The sequence below is a fragment of the Trichogramma pretiosum genome, unplaced genomic scaffold (genome assembly GCF_000599845.2).
Source record: "Trichogramma pretiosum strain Unisexual culture from Peru unplaced genomic scaffold, Tpre_2.0 scaffold23, whole genome shotgun sequence".
Lineage (NCBI taxonomy): Eukaryota > Metazoa > Arthropoda > Insecta > Hymenoptera > Trichogrammatidae > Trichogramma > Trichogramma pretiosum.
This window is the reverse complement of record NW_019641629.1, coordinates 557,906-579,161: the sequence shown is the minus strand read 5'-3', so window position 1 is coordinate 579,161 and position 21,256 is coordinate 557,906. Positions and strand designations below refer to the sequence as shown.

Genomic DNA, 21,256 nt, shown 5'->3' with positions numbered 1-21,256 from the left:
GAGCCCCGTGAATCATCACCAGCAAGCCGGTGGCGTCTGGTTCCTGCCGCACGGCGGCACCCAGCCGGCCGAGGGCTTCACCTACATCGACGGCGAGACGGCCCACAAGATGCGCCATCTCGGCCACACCACGGGGACGCTGCCCGGTGGCGGCTCGAGCGCGCTGCGACTCTGCTCGAGCCCCACCTGCGCCAACAACATCGTAAGCAGCGAGCTGGCCAACGGAACGGTCGGCAACAATTCTCAGGCGTCGACGATGCAGCACCACACCTACAGCAGCATCGGGGCGCCGACCTATCACTCGCTGCGGCGCTCCGCGAGGTCGAGCAGGTCGGCCAGGGCGCCCGCGAGCAGCTCGCCCTCGCCCCCGCCTCCGCCGCCGCCCCGATACCCGGGTCAGTATCCGACGCTGCCGGCCAACGGCAGCGTGTGCCATCATTACAACTCGTCGCGTTACAACAACGGCTCGGCGGAGGGCTGCAGGGAGCAGCAGCAGCAGCAGCAGCAACAGTCCGCGGGCACCACCGGCAGAGAGAGCCGATCCAAGTCGAGCAGCCGGCGAATGGAGCAGCTGTCGGCCTCGTCGCATCAGCAGCGCCAGGAGGAGCTGCAGGTGCACCGTGGCGGTTATCACGCGTAAATTGTAATTTAGACGACGGGCGGATTCCTCTTCTCTCCGCGATATCGGGGGAGAGGAGAGAGAGACCCCACAAGACTGATAATGATTATATATATTTTTTGTTGTGTAAACTTGCTGCGGAAGGGTGGTGCATCTCTATATGTATCTCTACTATATATATGTACGTGCCGTGAAGACAAAAGCGTGTAACGAAAAGCAATTAAAACGTCTGGGTGATAAGGAGGAGCAGAGTGTCATAGACAGTATACGGAATCGATCGAGTGTGCGCGCGCGTGTCTGTGTGTAAATGTGTGTGTGCGCCGAATAGAGCGTGTCTGACAATGTGTTTTGTTGTTGTTTCGTGCAAGTGTATACCTCTCACGACGATTTGTGATCACTTGACTTAGTTTTCTTTTTTGTTTTATTTTTTTTGTCTTATAAGAAAGCGATCAAACCGTGTAATTAATTTTATTAAGTGTTTTTTTTTCTAGGATTAATTTAACAATTGGTATGTGAGCGTGCGTGCGTGTGTGATTGTGTCGGTGTGACGTAGTTCGAGTATCGAAGATTCGCAAGTTTTGCTCAATTGTTGCAGATTCTGTCGCAGGAATAACGGAAAAAACTGTACCTCGAAAAAATTTAGATAACTTAAGTTTCTAGCATAAAGTATAACGACAAATTTTTATATATAATAATTATAATTTGTAACTTAACGTGCAACGATGGCACATCGGTTTAGTTGAGTATTTTCCTGTAAATATTGCTGCGATCACGAATGATGTAAATCTATTATAACAACAATTTTTAAGCTGTGAAATAATTGTGAGACTAGTCGTTTTGAGCAAAACTCATGTATCGCGGTAGAATCTTGTGTATATATCTCGAAACTACCCTTTGATGAATGGCTTGTTAACGTTGAGCGTTTGTTTCTCTGCGGGAGTACGCGTATATTTCATGTTTACTTCAGTACAACAAATCAACAAGGTGTCTTAACAAAGACCCGAGTTTTTTCTCCTATCTAGAAAGGAACGAAGCAATCTTTTGTGCTTTCGTATGTGTACACATAAAAATTATAAATATATAAAAATTATATATATAAAAATATAAATATATATCATATAAATACATATGTAAAAGTATATGTCATTTGTATAGAAAACAAAAACAGAACCAGAAAGCAACGATGCTGCGGTATATCAGAGAGACAGATAGAGAACAAAGTTCGATTCGTTAGTTGTCTAACAAAGGCAGGCCATAATTAGGATTTGTAAATGTACGATACGTGTGTGCGTGTGATAGGGGCGTAAACTTAAATGGTTTTATACGAAGGGTGTTGAGACCGTTACTTACCACATCAAAAAAGGTTAACAAGTGTCTTTTTCTGTGTGCAAACAAACTTATGCTCGTAATCTTAAGGGAGCGGTTGTGCGGGTACTGTATTACATTCTTGCCCATATTCAGTCTGCAAATAATGCAAAAATAAAAAAAAATTTACTATAAAATGTGTGCGTGCGTAAATTGTGTACTTTCATGAGCTAGGAATTGGTCGAACCTTTAAATCAAAGAAAACAGCGGAAATGCTCTAGGTATATATCAGTATGCATACACCCGTATGAATGAAAAAACTTGTGCGCGTGTATAACGCAGTTCTGATTTGCATACGAGTATATAAAAAAATTCATGTGTTGTTCCAATTTGTAGCGCAGAGAGTTTGTAAAATATCTTTTTCTCTTGTTATGCATGTTATATAATATTCTTCATTACCATAACGTAATTTTTTAATCTAATTTTTTTTTTCAATTTTTTTGTAAACTTTGCTCGTCTCAAAATTAATTAAGCACGCCCTCATCCTATGATCCGGGCAAAAGATTGTTGATATCTGTGTTGATCAAGTATAAATGTTGCCTGTAATTGTGTCGCTTAAAATTTTGTTTCTGCACCGTGAATATTGTCCTAAATACGTTATTTAAAAACAACGCAAGAGATGTTTGCTTATTTAGTTAATATTAATGTACATATTAGCATTAATGTATTAGAAATGTTCAATTTCTATATGATGGAAAAGAGAAAAATATTCAAAGTGTTCCATTATTTTTTTCCAATGATAGTAGCATTTATGTATCAAACAAGAAATTCATTATGATTATATCGAGATTATTGTTTTTCAATGCGAAGTTTCTGCTTTACGATAATATTTCGTACAGGAACTGGCTACGTCTATACTCAAATTATTTTGAGTTTAGTTACGAATAGTGGAAATATAATTGTCGGTTAATTTTTAATGTTCCAAAAAATTAACCTTTTTGTTAATATTGTAAATAATTATCAAACAATAAAAGTTTGTACAAATCATAACTTAATTTTGCTATCGAAATCTTTTCACCCACCATTTACTCTCGTATAAATGTATTGATTATTCATCTTATAAATAATTAATTTATTGTGAAGATAAAAATTGATTTGAATAACTAAAAATATATTGCCAATATACTCGATTGATGATGATCTATTGGAGTAGTTGAAAATGAAAACAAAAATGAAAGATCGAAGACAGTCAAGCGGAATAATCAAATCTCTCAACCTTGACTTGGCCCGTAAAAAGGAAATCAACGAATAACTAATAGAAAAAGGTAATGGGTAAGAACTAATCGAATAAGGGAGGAAGAGAAGCGATGATTCCAGATGGCCAAAATAGCTCCGAAATAAATCAATAGCAAGCTGGAACGACGGGACGATATCGGCTCAAGATCAAAAGTTGCAAATGCCAATTTCAATTATTTTTGTTTCTTTTTTCGAAGGGAGAAACTGTAGCTCATTCAATAATTTAAAATCTACCTTCATTTTTCTCGATAATTTGTTTTTAATTTTTTTCGCTCTCACAACAGCTTGCGCACCCTCTCGTTCCATCTTCGAAAGATTCAATTTCGCAGACCAAAAGTTCTCCATATATAAGCAAGACGAAAATTTGGCCACATATCGTACGGGGCTGCCGAGAGGTAAATTGTTCTATTCCGCCAGTTTTGCACGCTTTATAGCTCTGTCTCGTATACATCGAGAGCTTGAGTTTTTGCAAGGGGGTGAATCTTCGATCCGCTAGCTCGTATACATATATAGCCGGTAGTTTTATGCAGATACGAGAGCGCGGGTGTATTGAATTTGGCCGCGCGTTTATAGGCACACGCTTTGATTTTTCAAGGGCGTAGCGAAGCATCGTCGAGCTTTTTTGCGCGGTATATAGCGATCTCGGAAATTGTTTCGAAAATCAGCTTCTTTTTCCATATACACAGCCATTAAAGCTCGAGTGCCATTTCGTCGCGTTTGATCTTCGTTTATAATCACCGCGATATAAAACGTTACATTCAATCAGCGAGATAAAGCTTTTAAACAACGAGACTAAGAGGCAATTTCTTGGGAAAATAAATTAATACTTTTGCGAAATGGCTCCTTTGGTCGGTTAAAAATCGGCGATTTTTTCGTCTCGAGTAGCTCGCCGCCGCGGTAGCTGCTCGCTCGTTCGTGGCAACATCAGCCCCGCTAATAATAATGCGAAATTGTACCACTCGTCGTGCCGGGGGTTAGGGGTATTACAAATCCTTTCTGGGGGTATAAACACATACGCGCATCGTTATACACGAAGGGCTACGTGGGACGATGATGATGATAAAAGCAGGCCACGACGTAACGGCGATGTGCTGCAGCAAGCAAACATTTGCAAAGGCGTCCAAGGGATCAAGCGATCCTCTCTCTCTCTCTCTCTCTCTCTTGGAGCGATCGCCCCATCGCGTATTCCTCGTATATAGTTCAAAGCGCCTTTTGCCTTCAATGCCGCTGCTGCCGGTGCTGCTGGTGCTGCTTGAAGCTCCTCGCTCCGGAGATGGGAAATTCATTCGAGGCGTGTAACGAGCTCTGCCCTTTGTTCCGTACTGCGAGCCTTTGAGATTCTCTCTCTCTCTCTTTGTACACACACACACACACACATATACACGTTCGTTGGGAAGCGAAAGAGAGAGAGAGAGAGAGTTTGCTCTCGCGCCTCGGGCGTCTTTCTCTATCTCTCTCTCTCTCTCACTCTCTCAACTCACTCACTCGTTCACCATGGCACCGTGTATATGGCAACGGGTCAGCTAAGCAGCGATCGGTGCAGGAGCTGTGTGTTATACTTACAGCAACATCAGTAGTGGGTATGTATAGGTACACGGTAGTTCTTCGACTTTCGAGGCTTTTGGGTGTGGTTAGTCCTCTCTCTCTCTCTCTCTCTCTCTCTCGCTTTTGCTATTAAGGAATTTCTAGCGTTATTGCGCGCTCGCGCAAGTTAGTAGCTTAATAGTTTCAGCCGATGATCGAGCGATTGAATTTGCCGGGGAATGTCTTGCGAGCTTTTTTATAAATTACGAATGAAAACTTTGGGCTTTTGATGATTTTTTTCGAACGCTCGCGAAAACAAATGAAAAAAAAAGTGAATACCCGTATTATGGTTTTTGTCTAAATAGTCGAATATCGCGCCGAAAGTTTTTGGATCGCGGAGCGACAATGGCGCGCTTTTTCAAAAGGGACTCGTGGGCTCGAATATCGAAGGGAACTAAGGGTTGATGAAAAAAAGATCGAAGAAAATTTCACCGCAAAAAAAGTACGGAGCTCTCGAGCCGCGAGCGGGTATTTTTTCTGCAGAGAAAGAGAGAGAGAGAGAGAGAGAGCACGTGCACGACCGGAAGCGAGAAATCAACGCGGCTTCGACCGGGCCGCGCCACGGCGCACTTATCCACGTTTTCAGCTTCTATACTCTTTCTGCACTGCAGGTATATATATATATAGTCGAACTCGCGCGCGCGCGCTGCCAAGTGGCCTCGACGGATTAATCGAGCGCGCGCCTTCGCGAACCGAACTATATAGCCTTTATATTCGCTGCAAGCTCACTACTCTCTTTCTCTCTTATATTATACCCGGCTAACTGCAAAGTTATATATATATACTCTATACATAGCGCCGGTTTGCGAGGGTTCGTGAATCGAGAGTGTGTGCAGCGAGCGCACTGCATTCTACTGCTGCGGCATGGCTTTTCAATGAAGCTTTTGAAGCCGCGGAGAGAACGAGCTGCCAGCGAGAGAGAGAGAGCAAACGAACTTTCGCCAGCTCCCCAGCCGGTAGTAGTGGTACAAACGCACTTGCGAGGCATGGTATTTGCAATGGCCCAGCAATTATTGATTGAGTTTCTCCGCGAGTCGATCCTCACCCCCACAACGCGCGCGCATAATGTTTATCAGAGTGGTATTTATGCAGCGAGCGACCGAGAACGAGAGCCGAGTGTATATAGAGATGGAATAGATATATACGTTTGATTTCTGTCTTGAATTTTGTAACGCGATAAGATACGGAGAAAGAGGCAGGATGCGCCAACAGACCAAGAATCGGGAAATGAATTCGATCCCTATTTATAAGGGGGCGACGACGAGGCACCGCAGTCTCGTTTTGTAGCTTGCTTATATTAGCGAGATATGTACTCGCTATTGCGATAATTCGTTGGCGATATTTATATATCTTTCACATCGACTGGCCATACGCAGATATTTTCTGCGTAAATAAAATAATTAAAATCTGCTCACGCATACGTGCGGTGTGAGCGAAAACCTCTTTAACCCTCGACTTCCATTCCGACGCTGTGGGGTAAAGATTGCTGAACACATGCGGAACTTGGAGAATTTTAGACCCATACTTATCGAGGAGGCTTAACAGGTCGTTTATGGGAGTCAAATTTAGGTCGTGCGCCATCTAGCGCAAACTAGTCGAAACCTTCGAGTACATCAAAACACGAGAGCAGGCCCAACGCTTTTGCCTTCATTTTTTCATTTGGTAAGAGCACAAGGATTTTTCGTTTTTAATCAAGCCAGAACCAAAACTTCCCAACTCCATACTTTGTATTGCAACTCGAAAAAGCATGTAAGAAAATCATTATAATAGAGTTCGTTGACTGTATCATACATTAAAACCGTACCAAATTCAGGTCGAACCGCATAGGCTGCAAAAATCCCGCGTGGCCGCATACGCTCTCCCATTTTTCCCTCCCCTCCAGTTTTCTCTCCGTGCGTGCGCGCGCATCGCCCGCCGAGTCGCAGCAGCAGTGGCGGCGCGGGCCTATGCTGCCTTCCCCCACTTTAATGCGGTGTAGTATAGTGTGTAACGAACTTGCTACTGTCGTCGCAGCGAGATCAGAAGAATTTGGGCCTGCATGTGAGAGTCCTTGTGTGCGAGCAGATAGCCATACAGCGAGACGCAAGTGAGATAATATACATAGTGAATCAATTTACCATTAAGAATCGCGCGTCGAAACGTCAGTTCGCAATACCTCTGAGCGAATCAGCTGGTCGTCGATTCGTGACCGTCACTCGGACGACCGTGACCACGTGTTCGGCTGCCGTAAGCTACAGTACGCGCTTGGCTTCCGTGCCTTTGTTAGTTATCACTCTGTCTCTCTCATTCTCTTGCTGCAGCTAATACCTCATTCGCATCAGTCTATGCTCATAAATCGCAGTATAAGCAAAAAAAGCAATGTAAGTAATTGACTTTGAGACGCAGCGTCTCTGTAGTCGGTATATAAGGCGTCGTATATCTGTCTCGCTCTTTCTCCCGCGCGCGCGAGCGCCGCCGTGCGCGTTCGCACTGGTTTCTCGCGCATCGAACGAGTAACGACACGTGTACACTGTACAATTGTATATTTACAGTCCGGCAAAGTAGCAGTAGTTATATAGTTGCGCTCGGTCTGTTTATGTGTCTACAGCGTCATGTCTCATCGCGCGAACAGTGACAATATTCGTTAAAAAAAGAAAAAAAAAAACTACAGTGCGTCGTTATCGTCCGTGTACGCGTAAGTGCGTGCAAAACTCGAGATGACCATTACCGACGACGATCTCAGCGACAGCGACGATTCCATCATCGTTCTCGATCCAGCCGTGCCCCCCTTGACGGGCCCACAAAGATTGGAAAGACTGCGGAGCCTGCGAGAACGCTTCGATTGGGGCCTACAAGCGGAACGTCGCGCGCTCTTCGGTAAATTCAAGACTCTGATCTGGGACTGGACGGACCATCTGCCGGATCTGCGCGACTTCTTCGCGCGCGACGAGATCGACTGGATGCTCGGTGACTTCGTGCTCGATTACGACATCGAGACGCTGCCCTTCTTCGAGTTCGTCCACGCGACGGGCTACAGGGACGCGCCCTACGTGGACGAGGCGGGCGAGCCGACGCGGCTGCGTCGCGCCACGGCCCTGCATCTCGCCCTCGATCAGGTGCCCCATCTGCGCAAAGAGATAGCCCTGAAGCTCTTCGAGATCTACGACAGCTACGACGCGAATTACGAGAACGAGCACGGCCAGACGCACTTTCACGTGGCCTGCGAGTTGGGATGCGCCGATATAGTGGAGAAATTCTTGGATCTCGGACAGAATCCCGATCTGCCGGTGGGAAAGACAGGCAAGACGCCGCTGCAGTTGGCCGTGCTGGCGAAACAGCGGGACGTCGTCGAGGCGTTGCTGGATCACGGCGCCGATCCCAATCTCGTCGACAAATCCGGACAGACGGTTTTGCACTCGGCTTGCACGGTGGCCGAGAGCGACGACGTCGAGGTGGCCGCGATCATCGACACGATGTTCGAGATCTGCACGGAGAGACGTCGTACGATAGCGATCGACGCCCAGGACAAGAAAGAGCGGACGGCGCTGCACCTCGCTCTGCTCGCCGGACAGAGACCGATCGTCGAGGCTCTGCTGAGGTGGGGCGCGGATCCCAATCGGAGCTGCCCCGACGGGAACGCCAGCGCGATGACTTATCTGCACATCATCTGCCGGATCAGGGGCGGCGACGATCGCATGGCCGAGCTGTTCCTCGAGACCGTGGGGGACATCGGGCGCAGCGTGGCGATCGACGCCCGCGACACGCTGGGCTGGACGCCGCTGCACTACGCCCTGTACTACGGCAAACGCAAGACGATCGAGTCGCTGCTGAAATGGGGCGCCGACCCCAATGCGCGCCTCACCAGCGGCGGCTTCGCACCCGTGCACCATCTGGCCCATCGCCAAACCGAGGAAGATCTGGCCGCGGAGTTTTTCCGGATAGTCAGAGCGATCGGTGAACGGGTGGAGGTGGACGCCGTGGACGATCAAGGCTGGACGGCGCTGCTCGCTGCCCTGAATCGGGGCAACGCCAAGGCGTTCGAGGCGCTGCTCCTGAACGGCGCCGATCCCAACCTGAGCAGATCGGAGAACGGATCCACGGCTCTGCACAGGATCTGCAAGGGCAAGGACGACGACCACGTGCTGCTGAAGAGACTGTTCGAGATCTGCGTGGACAAGAGGAAGATCGAGGTGCTGGTCGACGCCCGGGTAAAGGACGGCTGGACGCCGCTGCATCTGGCAGTGCGCGAGGGCAAACGCAAGATGGCCGAGGTGCTGCTGAGAAGAGGGGCCAATCCCAATCTGACCCGGGAGAACGGATCCACGGCTCTGCACACCGTCTGCAAGAGACTCGGCGACGACGAGGTCGCGGATGACGCCGGCGACTTGGTGACTATGATATTCGAGCTGTGCAGCGAGGCGCACAAGCCCCTACTGGTCGACGCCCGAGACCAGTACGGCTGGACGCCCCTGAACCTGGCCCTGTACTATCGCAACGCGAGAGTGGTCGAGGCGCTGCTGAGAGGTGGCGCCGATCCCAACCTGATCCACGCCAAGGGATTGACGTCTCTGCACCTCGTCTGCCAGGGTAAAACCGACGACGAGCTGCCGGAGATATTTTTACGGCAGGTCGAGGCGATCGGCAAGACGACGGCGCGGATCATCGACGCCATGGACGAGACGGGCAAGACGCCGCTGCAGCACACTCTGAGCAACGCCAAACGCAGGCACATCGAGATTCTGCTGAGGAGGGGCGCGGATCCGAACGCGGCCGACGCGAGGGGATACACACCCCTGCACAGTATCGCGTGTCGCAAAAAAGAGGACGACGGCTTGCTGGAGAAATTTCTCGAGATCTGCGGCGAGCTACGGAAGACGGTCGTGGTCGACGCCCGGGACAAGAACGGCTGGACACCGCTGCATCTGGCTCTGTACAGGCGACACAGGGGAGTCATGGAGACGCTGCTGAGGGCAGGAGCCGATCCGAACTCGGCGACGAGGAGCGGCTCCACGGTTCTGCACATAATGGCCAAGAAACGACTGGCCGCCGACGACGACGACTACGACGAAAACGACGACGACGACGACGACGACGACGACTTGGGCGACAAGTTCTTCGAGATCTGCGACGAACTGGGGAAGGAGGTGCGGATCGTCGATGCTCAGGACGATCTCTGCTGGACGCCCCTTAATCTGGCTCTGTACCACGGCAACGACGTGTACGCCGATCTGCTGCTGAGGCACGGCGCCGATTCGAATTTGGCCAATTGGCGAGGCTGGACGCCTCTGCACTCGATCGCCGCCCGCAAAATCGACGACGGCTTGGCCGAGACGTTCTTCCGGATAATCGAGGACGCGCGCGCGACGTTGCGCGTGGACGTCAAGGACAAGAGCCGCTGGACGCCGCTGCAGTTGGCCGTGATGCATCGTCTGCCCCGTATGGTCGAGACGCTCTTGACACGCGGCGCCGATCTGGCCAGCTTCGTCTTTCCGAACGTGATCTGTTTCGAGAGGGTCGATGATCACCAGGGAAAGGGCCTCAAGCTGAGAGAAGCGGCGAGAACGATGCAAGTCGTCCAACGCCTGGAGAGCCGTGGATTCGAGGTGAAACGCCGGCACGTCGTCACGATCGCGTCGTTTTTCTTCGACCACCTCGCGCTCGACGCGTCGCAGCGTCTCGAGTCCTGGCACGACGACGAGGACTTCGCGAGTCTGGCCAAGGAGATCGCGATACGGCCGAGTCTCACGCTGTACGACCTGACCCGCTCGCGGATGCCGCGGGTGGAACCCGCCCTCGCCTACGAGGATTACGCGAGACTCGCCGAGGCGCAGGAATTTAATCGACTGGCCGAGGAGCACGTCGTGGCGTGCACGACGCACCTGTGCGAGATGATGTCCGCGGACTTTTTCCAGCGATGGGGGCTGGATCCTTTCGGGGGGTTAGGAAGGACGACGACGACGACGACGAACGGTAGCGCCGTGCCGAGTAGGCGAAATCATTCCGACGGAGAAGAGAGCCAAGACGCAGAAGTGATGCCAAGTCCCTCCAAAAAGTAATAAAATGTATTTCTCTTTCTTTCTGTAATCGTTAAATGATCAACTTTATACATTTTTTTCTAAACTGCTCTTAATTTTTTTTTTTCAGACGGCGATGTTGAGAAATCGTGTGCAAGATTTGTATTATGTATTAGTTAGATCTATTATGACATGAAAATAAATTTTTTTATAAAAAACAGTAAAGGTTTACATTCAAGCTTTTGCATGAAAAAACTCAACCTAGCTCATAATTATTATCTCAGTGGGCTGTATCGCACTGATGCTTCTTAAACATTATCTACACCTACATTTGATTTTACAGTTTTTTTTAGAATATTCACAAGATTCTCATTCTTATCCACATTTTTTAGGAGGAAACTCTTTGTCGAGGCATCAAAACGCAGTTCTTGTACATGCATGCCGTACCAGTCATAAGCTTTCCAATCAAACGCACACACCTATAATTTCGCTCGCACGGAAAAATACACGCGGCACAAAGTAATTGCCAGCTTATCTCGACTGTTTATTGCTTCGCCGTATATACATCCACTCACTCTACGGATACGACTCTTGATTCTCCTTATATGGCTGTCCATATAACGTTATACGCGCGCAACGACAAAAAGTAGTCTCCATTAAAAGCTCCGGCTCTCTCCCTTTCAGACTCTATATATAAGTACTATGCACTCGAGATTTGCGCACGGACCAGAAAAATCGCCGGTCCTATATCACATTGATTAACAGCCTCTATAGCGGAGCAGTCGTGGCAACTAGCTGCACACTCGTCCATGGGGGTCGGCTCTCTTTCTCTCGCTCACACACACAGACGGACACAGGAGAAGAAACTTATATGTAGCTCTTATACTCGAGAAATTCTAGATCCGAGCGAGCGATTATACAAATCCACGGCTCTAAACTCGTTCGGCAGTAGCTGCTGCTGTATACGTTGGAAAAAGCTCCGACGTGCATGTGCGTTAAGGTGCTGGTGGCCGGCTCGACGCGCACGACGGCCTCTGTGCTATATATACATAGATACACGAGAAAAAGCTCGAGGCATGGGGGTTTACGCCCGAGATCTCTCTCTCTCTCTGTAGCTCCGGCACACCGGGCACGTACGAAAAACCCTTTCGTCCCGTATTATAGCCCTACTCTTAGACATATATATTCCTGTAGCTCTCAGAGTCCGCATGCTATGTATGCCGCTCTAAACTTTTTCTCTCTCTCTCTCTCTCTCTCTCTCTGCCTTACGCTTGCGACGGCTGCACAATTCATACACATAAACGCACCGGAGCTCATTTGAATATCGCGATTTTTGTCAAGCTCTGGATGCCTGCTTACACGCACGCACGCACAGGTACTGTACGGCCAACTTCATAAATGTTTTACGACCTCGGCGACACGTCAACGCGCGTAAATTCGAAATTCGCACAGCTGTCGTACTATATATATATAATACACATTTGTCTTTTATCTTTGTCTCTTTCCGTCCTCCTCCTCTTCCTCTTCTCGCGACAATTTCTTTTTCATCATCGCGAAAGAAGCGCGTATATGCCACCGCACTACTTTTATATCGTGGGTAGTAGATGGCCTCCGCGTCGTAAAGCAGAGCGTGATCGTTGCTTCTACGCGACCGCGACTACTACTATACGACGACGTGTGTACGTACTACGCGTAAGGCGCGGTACATTATATATATATATACGCGAAGGGAGAGATAAATTTTTATTGCGAAACTTTTGGTTAAAGAGGGCAGCGGAGCCATAAATGTGTGCCGCGCGCACGACCACCACCACCACTACCACCATCATCATCGTCGTCATCTGTATGTATCCGACACACCATCAGTCCAGCGTGCGGCTATATTATTATTATTATTATTATTATTGCTACAGTCGAAAGAATAATAAAATATGCCGTGCTTGCAGCTTGCAAGCTCGCGCGATAAAATATTCGAGATATTGCTCGACATCTTTGCGCCGTACACACCACTGTGTCGTTGTTGTTGTATTATGTAATAATGAGGGTCGAGCTTGCAGGGATATGCATATAGCATAGCTTATATATATGGAGCTGTGCTTTGTGTCCCAGTACGGCAACCGGAAAACATCCTGTGCAGTAGCGGCAGCAGCGACCATTAATATCCGACGCGCCGCCGCGGCGTACGGTCGCTGTCAGCGGCAGCACTGCACTATACCATAGGCGAAGCTCGATCGAGAAATATATATACAGCGCCGCAGCTAGCGCACGCCTACATACACGTACGTACGTACATACGTGTCTCGTTCTCGACCTTAGGGCTAGCTGCTGCTGCTGTAGGATAAGCTAAAGGCAGACAAGCGACGTGTATAATATACGCTCTGTGTGTGTGTGTGCAGTTATCTCCGGAATGTCCGTTTACATGTACTCTCTCTCTCTCTCTTCGTTCCACTACCGTAACCATATATACAGATATATAAAAGTATATACAGAGCGAGGAAAAGCTGCAAACTCTCTCTTCGCCACGCGCGCGGCTTTGCATTTTTTACTCGCGTACGTACTATCGATGCTCGCGCTCTGTACGTGAACACGGGTCAGCGAAAGATTTTATACCCGTATAGAGCGAGCTTGCGAGCGTCCGAGGAAATTCTTCTGAATCTTCGCGAGTTCGTGTACCGACTTTTTGCCTTTGAAATTCCTCTTTTTTTCTTTTTTTTTTCTCCTTCTTATATATACGCAACGCGACATTTTTCGGTACGAAATTTTGCGCTTTGGTTCCGACGACGAGCTCTATACGAATTTGCCTCTTTCTTATTTCAATATACGTATATCGGAATATATCCGCGAAAAGCTCTCGGGTGGTATATGTAATCGGCGATGGTCGTAAAAAAAAAAATCCCTCCGAATGCGTATAAAAAAGAGTCGCTTTCGTCAGGAGATATTCAAAAACCTGTGTCCGTAATATAAGCGCACGATCAAAGCTTTATAATACACACTCGACTCGCTGGCGGTGGCAATGTCTTATCTCGAAACGTGTAGCCCAGGTTGGTTCGAAGATAGCGAGCTTTCCTCCTCTCTCTCTACTCTCCTCATGGTTTTCTCTTGATTCTCTTAGATGGAAGAAAAAAAAAGGCGGTAAATAAACGATGGCCCGGCATTAGAGAGAGAGAGGGCTGGATGTGTGGGTGTACGTTAGCTAAAACCCACACACATAGAACGAAGTCGAGCTTGCAAGCTCGAATCTTCGAGACTTTGCCTCGGCTCGGCTCGGTGCGGTGTTTTTGATAAGGTAGCTCTCGAGCAGCAGCAAAGCGAGATATAGCATCGCCCAGAGGGGTTTCGGATATCTATACAAGCGTGCGCGCAACTACACACAGCTATATATAGAGCTCGAGCTCGAGCTGCGCAGTGTGTATAGGAAAGCGCTGGGAGCCTCGGCGCTGTATAAAGTACACCTCCTTGCGGGAGCGACGAGTAACTCGTCCACGAGGAAGATGATGCGGCGCGCGCGATAACCGCACGCTACGTTAGCTGCTGCAAAGATTACGCGATGAAGAAGCGAAGTTGTACTTACCGCTACTACTACTGCGGGGGCGAGCGCAGGTATATAAGCAGCATTATGTATAGTCGAGCTCCTGCTGCGATCCGACGAATTTCCAATGTGTGCGTGTGTGTGTGTGTGTGTGCGTTACGCGCGGCCGTTAAATTATTGATGCAGTGCGAAGGATAGGTGGGCGGATAATAACGCACACATGCACACACATACACCCGTATGCAGACGTAATAATGTATGCGTGTAACCTGGCTGTAGCATGGTAGTGCATTAGTCCCGTACGCCTCGTGTGCTTTTGGCATGCGGATCACACGCGAGTGACTCCGACACAACGCAGAGAGAGAGAGAGAGAGAGCTGCGCATTATAATGTATCGGTGTATGCAGAAGCAGCAGTATATGCAAGCGCATATAGCCATTACAATGTCTGCATAGAGAGAGACTCGGTGTATCGAGCGAGTCTCGCATTATATTTTTTCAAAAAAAAAAAAAAAAGGCTATCCCGATGTATGGTTGTCTGCTCGCCTAGCCTCGCCCCGTGCATGTTCGCCGTGCAACGACGACGATCTAGCATTTTTGCTGTGCTATACTCGAGAGACTCGTCGCCGCCGCCTCTGCTGCTGCCTTTCTTCTGTACCTTTCGAAATATCCATATCCACTCGATGTGCAGTGCTTTTATTCCTCTCCTGACTTTTTTCTCGCATTTTTCGGGTATATACCTATACGCGCGTATCGAAAACTTTATAACGCGCAGTTGTTTCGCCGAGGAACATTCCGAATTCGTAATCGTCGTTGAAAAAAAAAAAAGAAAAGTTGCCGTACGATGATTTACGGTGTTCAACGATTTCGGCCATCGAAAGTTTATTTATATACTTTTCGAATAATAAATCTATTTTAACATCATTATTTATTATATACAATGTGATCGTTATTACAATAATTATTTACATCCTTACTCGTAACTCGTATCCAGGCAAAAAGAAAAAAAAATCGTTCAGCCTCTCTTTTATATATTATAAACATTGCGATTCTCCACTGCCAGAGATGTGTAATCAATAAATATCTTTTTATACCTCGTACGATTCTAAATACTCTGTAGCTAGTTTAAACATTTCTGTTTCGTATTTTTTTTTTTTGGTTCAAAGGCGGAGTAGATTTATTTCATTTGTTTACTCGAGCGATCGATACAAAAATAAAACAATAACATTTGCAGCTTGCGGGTAATAAAAACTAACTTCGCACTGGTTTGCAAGATCTCCTTCTTCTTCCTTTTTTTAATTTTTTTTGTTACTCATAGTGGGTCGGAACTCGAGAGCGATACGATCTAACCCGCGAGTACACCTGCGCGGATCGATAAACTAGCCCCGCAATTTTTTCCTCGAATGAAGACATTTCATTTGCATCTGGCTTCCATACACGTAATAATGGCTCTTTTCCTGAGAGTAAAAAAAAAGAAAGAGAAAAACTGCAAAGAATCGCTGTACACGACGAGGGGGTAATTACGCGCGAGTCGCCGAGTATTTGGACCTTCGCGTGGCACGAGAACGTTTATTGTGCTGCTGCTGCTGTGGTTTTTGCGTCGTCGGTTGGGGCGCCTGCAGTTCCAGCGACTCCTCGTCCTCGTCGTCGATGTACTGGTAAGCGTAGACGCTCGCCGAGGCCGGATCGGCGACGCCGAAGGGCGGCCGCCTCGCCACGTTGGTCGTGGCGTCGATCGAGGCCAGCTGCAGGGCGTAGCGCTCGTAGATGACGAGGTCGTCGCCGCGCTGGCGCTTGATGTGCACCTCGTTGGCCGTGTACGAGGCGAAGTTCGTGTCCGACACGTGGATCGTACTCTCGGAGGCGACCTGTGGGCCAATTATCATCACATTTTTTTTATATAAAAGTTGAAAGAAACGAGAAAGAGTAGAGGAGAGCTCGCTGAAGAGCTGCTCATTAAGCTGTTTTTCTTTTGCCGCGTATACATTAAAAAAAAAAAAAACTTACGATGCGCGCCTCAAAGTCGGACGGATCCATGCGTAGATTCTCGCGACTGCCAAAGAAATAATCGGCCCTGAGGCTGCACTTGTGTACGTTGCGCCACTTCTCCAGCCTCAGAGTCTCGCCCTTGCGTCGGCCGAGGCTCTCCAAGCCGCTGAGCTTGTAGTCTTCGTCGAGCCACGGCCCGTTGCCACCGCCATCGTCAGTAGCTGTAGCACTGGATGCTTTGCCCGCTGACGCTGAAACTCTGCCGCCGCCGTTGAGCTGCTGCTGCTGTTGCTGCAAGCCGAGGATCGAGGCTTATGACATAAGTACATATCGCATTATATACGGAGCGTATATGTATATATAGGTACGCCGTCTGAGAATTTCTCCCGAGCAGCGTTAGATCTCGCATGCGGGTATGTATAGTGTACGTATGTATACAGGAGCTTGGATGTGCTGGGGGTGTGTAATATGTATACGCCCTGAGCCGAGCTTTTTGCTCTGCTCGTGCTGCTGCTCGGGTGAGCTTTAGGAATTTCGCCGGCAAACGAAGAGCCGCCACCGCCGCGTGGCCGAGCTTTAAATTCGTACCCTTTTCCGATTATACGAATTGTTAATTTCAGATCGAAAATTTGGAGAAAATTTCTCTACGTGGATGAATAAATGATGGATAAATGCGCACCTTGTCTTTACAAGTGATCGAGCAGTTCGCGTTGGCTCCTCTGCGTGGCATCTCGTATTGCTGCAAAAATGTCCGAGTTAATTGAAGATGATCGAAATTGTATTTACAATAATCTCTGATAGAAATGCTCAACATTGATTATGAGGTCCAGTGACGAAATAATTTAAAATTTTTAAAAGTTAAAATTGTGTTCAAAATGTCAAGAGCATTGGAGTCATTACTTGAAAATGACAATTTTCTTCTATTCAAACGATATAGGCCAGTTTTTGACTATTTTTCATAATAAAATATTACTTTCAGCATTCGTCACTAGGTGGCGAGTACCTTTATTTCGGGAAATCTGCAAGTGGCACAGTCAAAATAATTGTACAAGTAACGCACTGATTTCAAAAATTATTGATGAATGTTTTAGAGGAATAATTCAGTATAAAAAATGTTATACTCATAACTGGTTCCAATTGCCCATTTATATCCAAGAAACTTTTCCGTTGATCCGTAACAAAACGTTGAGCATTCCTACCAGGAAAATAAGAGACGCAAAAAAACCGTATCAATTACCTGCGCTACTGTCGACACGCGACCAGTATCAACAGCGTTGCTGCTGCTGCTGGTATTTTTGACAACGCGAAACATGGTGTCGCACTTGCCGATCAGCGACTTCTCCATCTGATGGAACTCGCTCTCTCGCCGCTTGGCTATGTTGGCCCCCACGTTGAACTGATTCACCAGCGCTCGGATGATGTTGAGGTCGTGCGGCGACACGGTGCGATTCACGAGAATCTTGGCCACGCCCTGATGCGCGAAACTGATCTCGAACGCCTCCTCGGCGATCTGGTACTCGGCGTGATGCTGCAGGGTGTCGGGCATCGGGCAGGCTTGCGAGGCCGGATTCAGGTCCTTGGAGGCGAAGCTCACGGCCCGAGTGTCGCACATGCGGCAGACGAGCGAGGCGGGCCCGCGAAATCGACAGCGCAGCTGCGAGCTCAGATCGAAGCGAGTCGACCGGTCCACCGTCGGGCCATTGTCGTGCTGGCGCGACGATGAATGACGATAGGATCCGGTGGCTGCCGCGGCCGCGTCGAGGACCGTGGCGTTGACGCTGAACCGGTAGAGCGCCTCGCCGGCGCCCTGGGGCCAGCCGGCCTCCCGCAGTTGCGCCGCTGTGGATACGTGGCGTCACGTCGTCGAATACGTACGAAACAGACAGTCAGACGTGTATGGAGAACGTGTAGCAGTATAGCAGAGAAGATGAGGTAAGAGTACGTGTCAACGATCCGTCAGTCGTTAGGCGCATGCTTATATGTATACGCGAGTGTCAGCATGCGAGCTTGCATCAACCCGTATACATAACACACAAGCTGTGTGAATTACGAGGGACAAGCGAGAAGTGGTGCATGTAAATGCGCGCGCGCCTCGAGTCGTCAAGTCGTTATAGAATACGTTATGTACGTGCTCGAGATCCGTCTTCGGCGTATAGTGTATAGTATGCAATATACGAAGAGCACACAGCAAGAGAGAAGCAGCTCCCCCCCTTTTGAGGCCGGAGGACCCACTTTTATGGCTTAATATAGGCGAGCACGCACACGCGTCGCGTATGTGAATTGCCCTCGAATCGAGCCACGGTCAATGAGCTGGCCGACCTCGACCGGTTGATAACGTTAACGTCGTTGTTTTTTAAGCCTGCTATATGCGTTCGTGCCCTCCGTTCACCCTACGACGTAAATACTATTGGCCATGAATTAGAAAGCTCGCGAATGATCATACGAAATTATTGGGCACTTGGAAGAATTTTTTTTATCTATATATAAATATTAGTCGCTCGTTCGGCTTGGCGTACACGTACCCGCGGATTATCGTTAAGAATAAAAAAAAAGAGAGAGAAAGAAGAATCGTGAGTTGCATTAACGAAAATATAAGAAAGTTATATACACCCTGTATCGCGTATACGTGCCCCGTGCGATGTTACGCGTTGTATATAGATAGATAGATAGAAAGGAAAAGCCAGCAGCATAAAAACAAATCGCCCCAGAGAGAGAGAGAGGGAGAGAGAGAGAGCTGAGATATTCAGGCGAAGAGGGCGTACTTGACTCGAAAGTTCGCCTCAATAATCTCTCAAACGAATTGAATCTCTCCAAGGCATCGTCCTTATATATACCTTATCTCTCTCTCTCTCTCTTGCTTTCCTCTCTTGCTAACCGACAAGAAACTCCACCCTCCATGCCATGCCATGCCATGGCTTCTATTCTACGGAGTCTGCGGAGAAAAGCCCGAAAATCTCGTGTAGTAGCCGTTTCTTGCTCGCTCGCTCGTACCTATCCTACACACAGACACAAAAGAGCGAATCGTGTCGGCATTAAGATTCTCGGTCCGAGATAAATCGAGCTGGTTCCTAGACGCGCGTACACGCATAACTGTCCACCCTAAATTTAGTCACTTTAGTCCAAATAATTATCCCTTTTCTCTCTCTCCGTCTCGCCCTTATTATACCCGTAGCACGCGTTGGTTTTCGCTTGGCGCGCGCGCAAAGAGACAGAGACAGAGAGAGAGGCTAAAACTCTCGAGAGCTTCGCCGAGGCTTTATAACGATTAGCGCGTTCGAATTAGCGTCGTCGTGTGCTGAAGTGAGAGAGCAGAGCCGAGCAAAAGGAAAGGGTTACGCAAGAAGGGCTTTCTTCCGAATGCGGGGATTAGGACGAATGACGACTGCTACGTGTATATACCTATGTGCATACCGATGCGAGCTTGGCGTAACGCGTCGATATTGTCGTTGTTTGATTCGATTTTATAAGGAAGAAATACTTGACATTTTATGGCTAGATTTTGGCCAACAAGAAAGTTTTTTGGACGTATGAAGAGAGGCTGTGGAAATGGAATCAAAAGTGTAAAGTTTTTTTTCTTCAATATTTTAACGTATTAATAAACACGAAATGCGTGCCCTGTGATTATACACTTATACACTTATTTTGACTTTACCACTTGCAAGTTTACAATTTAAGATATTCGCCATCTAGTGGCAAAAACTTTAAATGTTGTATTAAAAGGGTCGAAAAGTGGTCTCCATCTTTTGAAACAATTTAACAGCCAGTTTCAGATCATTGTCATGTATGTAATAATTCCAACATGACAATCGCAAAAAAACAAGCTAATTAGTAGTAACGGTGTATTTAGTCATGATTAATAATGAACTTTGCTAACAGGATGTTTGTATCCGAATAAACGTAACGCCAGTACTGCCACTGATTTCACAATTATCACTACTTGGTTATTCATTCGGGGCCCCCTTAATCATCCCAACCCTACCCTCATCGACGGAATTCACAAGCCGATGAAAAAACCCGAATTACCTAGCAAGAAAATTCAACCTTCGTAAGAATAGAAGGGTCTTTGCAAGAAGAGAAGATAACACTATATAATCTTTAAAGCTTAATGGATGAAAGACTAATAAAAGAGAAAGCGAAAATGAATTTTTTCATTGACAAAGATGTGAATATAATAATGACGAATGATTTCAAGCGCATAGTTCATAGCTTTTAAGAAAATAAACGTGTAAAGAGAGATACAAACAATTAGGTGCATAAATAATCGTAATAAAAGATTGGAATTACTGATGAGCATGTTATACGTAATCGCAGCTTTAAACAATTCACCATATAGAAATCAGAGATATTTAATCCGCACTAAGTAGGCACAAAGCTATGCACACATATCAAGCCTCAGAATCAAACGGAGCACGTTATATATAGCACACAATAATAAGATTCGCTAATTATTTTTGCACCAAACAGCACACGATCATATAAAGAGAGCAAAAATGATCAGAGCAAAAATAGCAGCAGCATGTATATTATATATAATACGGCTGATCGACAAGGGGTCAGCGAGACAATGCGTAATTATGACGCCTTTTACAACGTGCGTACGTGCGCTGCGTGCGTGCTATAATGTAATACCGACCCAAAAAGAACGGCACGAGAATGACAATCATCTCTCGGGACGACGATCAGCTTGCCAACTGCAGGCAGCTCGCTCTCGCGATCTCGCCGATCGATGATGAGTCGCCGCCGAGTACCGAGTTGTGGTAGGCGGCCGATGCAGCGCCATCCGATTGGCCCCTGCGTACACACGACGACTCGCTCTTGATGCTGCCCTTCGGCCACGCGACGCGTATTACTACTGCCGCTGCTTAGCTGGAGCGATGGGCCGCAAGCGTGATCGGCACGATGCTGTAGTAGTACAGTCGTCGACGATTGACGACGTCATCCTG

At 47.6% G+C, this 21,256-nt stretch overlaps 3 protein-coding genes across 4 annotated transcripts; 2 read left to right on the top strand and 1 right to left on the bottom strand.

Moving 5' to 3' along the window:
* Positions 1–109: 109 nt before the first annotated feature.
* LOC106654567 (myb-like protein I) lies at positions 110–640 on the top strand. The gene has a single exon (XM_014374490.1). It carries the CDS (start codon positions 110–112, stop codon positions 638–640), a length of 531 nt encoding a protein of 176 aa, XP_014229976.1.
* Positions 641–6,872: 6,232 nt separating this feature from the next.
* On the top strand, positions 6,873–11,015 carry LOC106654652 (ankyrin-3-like). 2 transcript variants are annotated; one of them, XM_014374609.2, is made up of 2 exons: positions 6,873–10,835; positions 10,928–11,015. In XM_014374609.2, exons 1-2 carry the CDS (start codon positions 7,501–7,503, stop codon positions 10,938–10,940), a joined length of 3,348 nt encoding a protein of 1,115 aa, XP_014230095.1. In that variant the 5' UTR covers positions 6,873–7,500; the 3' UTR covers positions 10,941–11,015. The 2 variants fall into 2 exon arrangements, with proteins under 2 accessions (XP_014230095.1, XP_014230096.1); XM_014374610.2 differs by having other exon boundaries at positions 6,873–10,845.
* Positions 11,016–15,260: 4,245 nt separating this feature from the next.
* Positions 15,261–21,047, bottom strand: LOC106654717. The gene is made up of 5 exons (XM_014374715.2): positions 20,947–21,047; positions 17,551–18,152; positions 16,993–17,052; positions 16,332–16,604; positions 15,261–16,192 (listed from the first exon to the last, which is right to left on the bottom strand). The coding sequence occupies exons 1-5, from the start codon at positions 20,975–20,977 to the stop codon at positions 15,845–15,847; spliced, it is 1,314 nt and encodes a 437-aa protein (XP_014230201.1). The 5' UTR covers positions 20,978–21,047; the 3' UTR covers positions 15,261–15,844.
* Positions 21,048–21,256: the final 209 nt, after the last annotated feature.

Bases quoted from the DNA above. Each gene is read 5' to 3' on its own strand.
- LOC106654717 (XM_014374715.2), bottom strand. From the start codon at position 20,977: ATGATTGTCATTCTCGTGCCGTTCTTTTTGG. The intron at 18,153-20,946 runs GTCGGTATTACA...ACGTATCCACAG, and splicing joins TCTCGTGCCGTTCTTTTTGG to CGGCGCAACTGCGGGAGGCC. The intron at 16,193-16,331 runs GTAAGTTTTTTT...ATTGGCCCACAG, and splicing joins CCGACTTTGAGGCGCGCATC to GTCGCCTCCGAGAGTACGAT.
- LOC106654567 (XM_014374490.1), top strand. From the start codon at position 110: ATGCGCCATCTCGGCCACACCACGGGGACGCTGCCCGGTGGCGGCTCG.
- LOC106654652 (XM_014374609.2), top strand. From the start codon at position 7,501: ATGACCATTACCGACGACGATCTCAGCGACAGCGACGATTCCATCATC.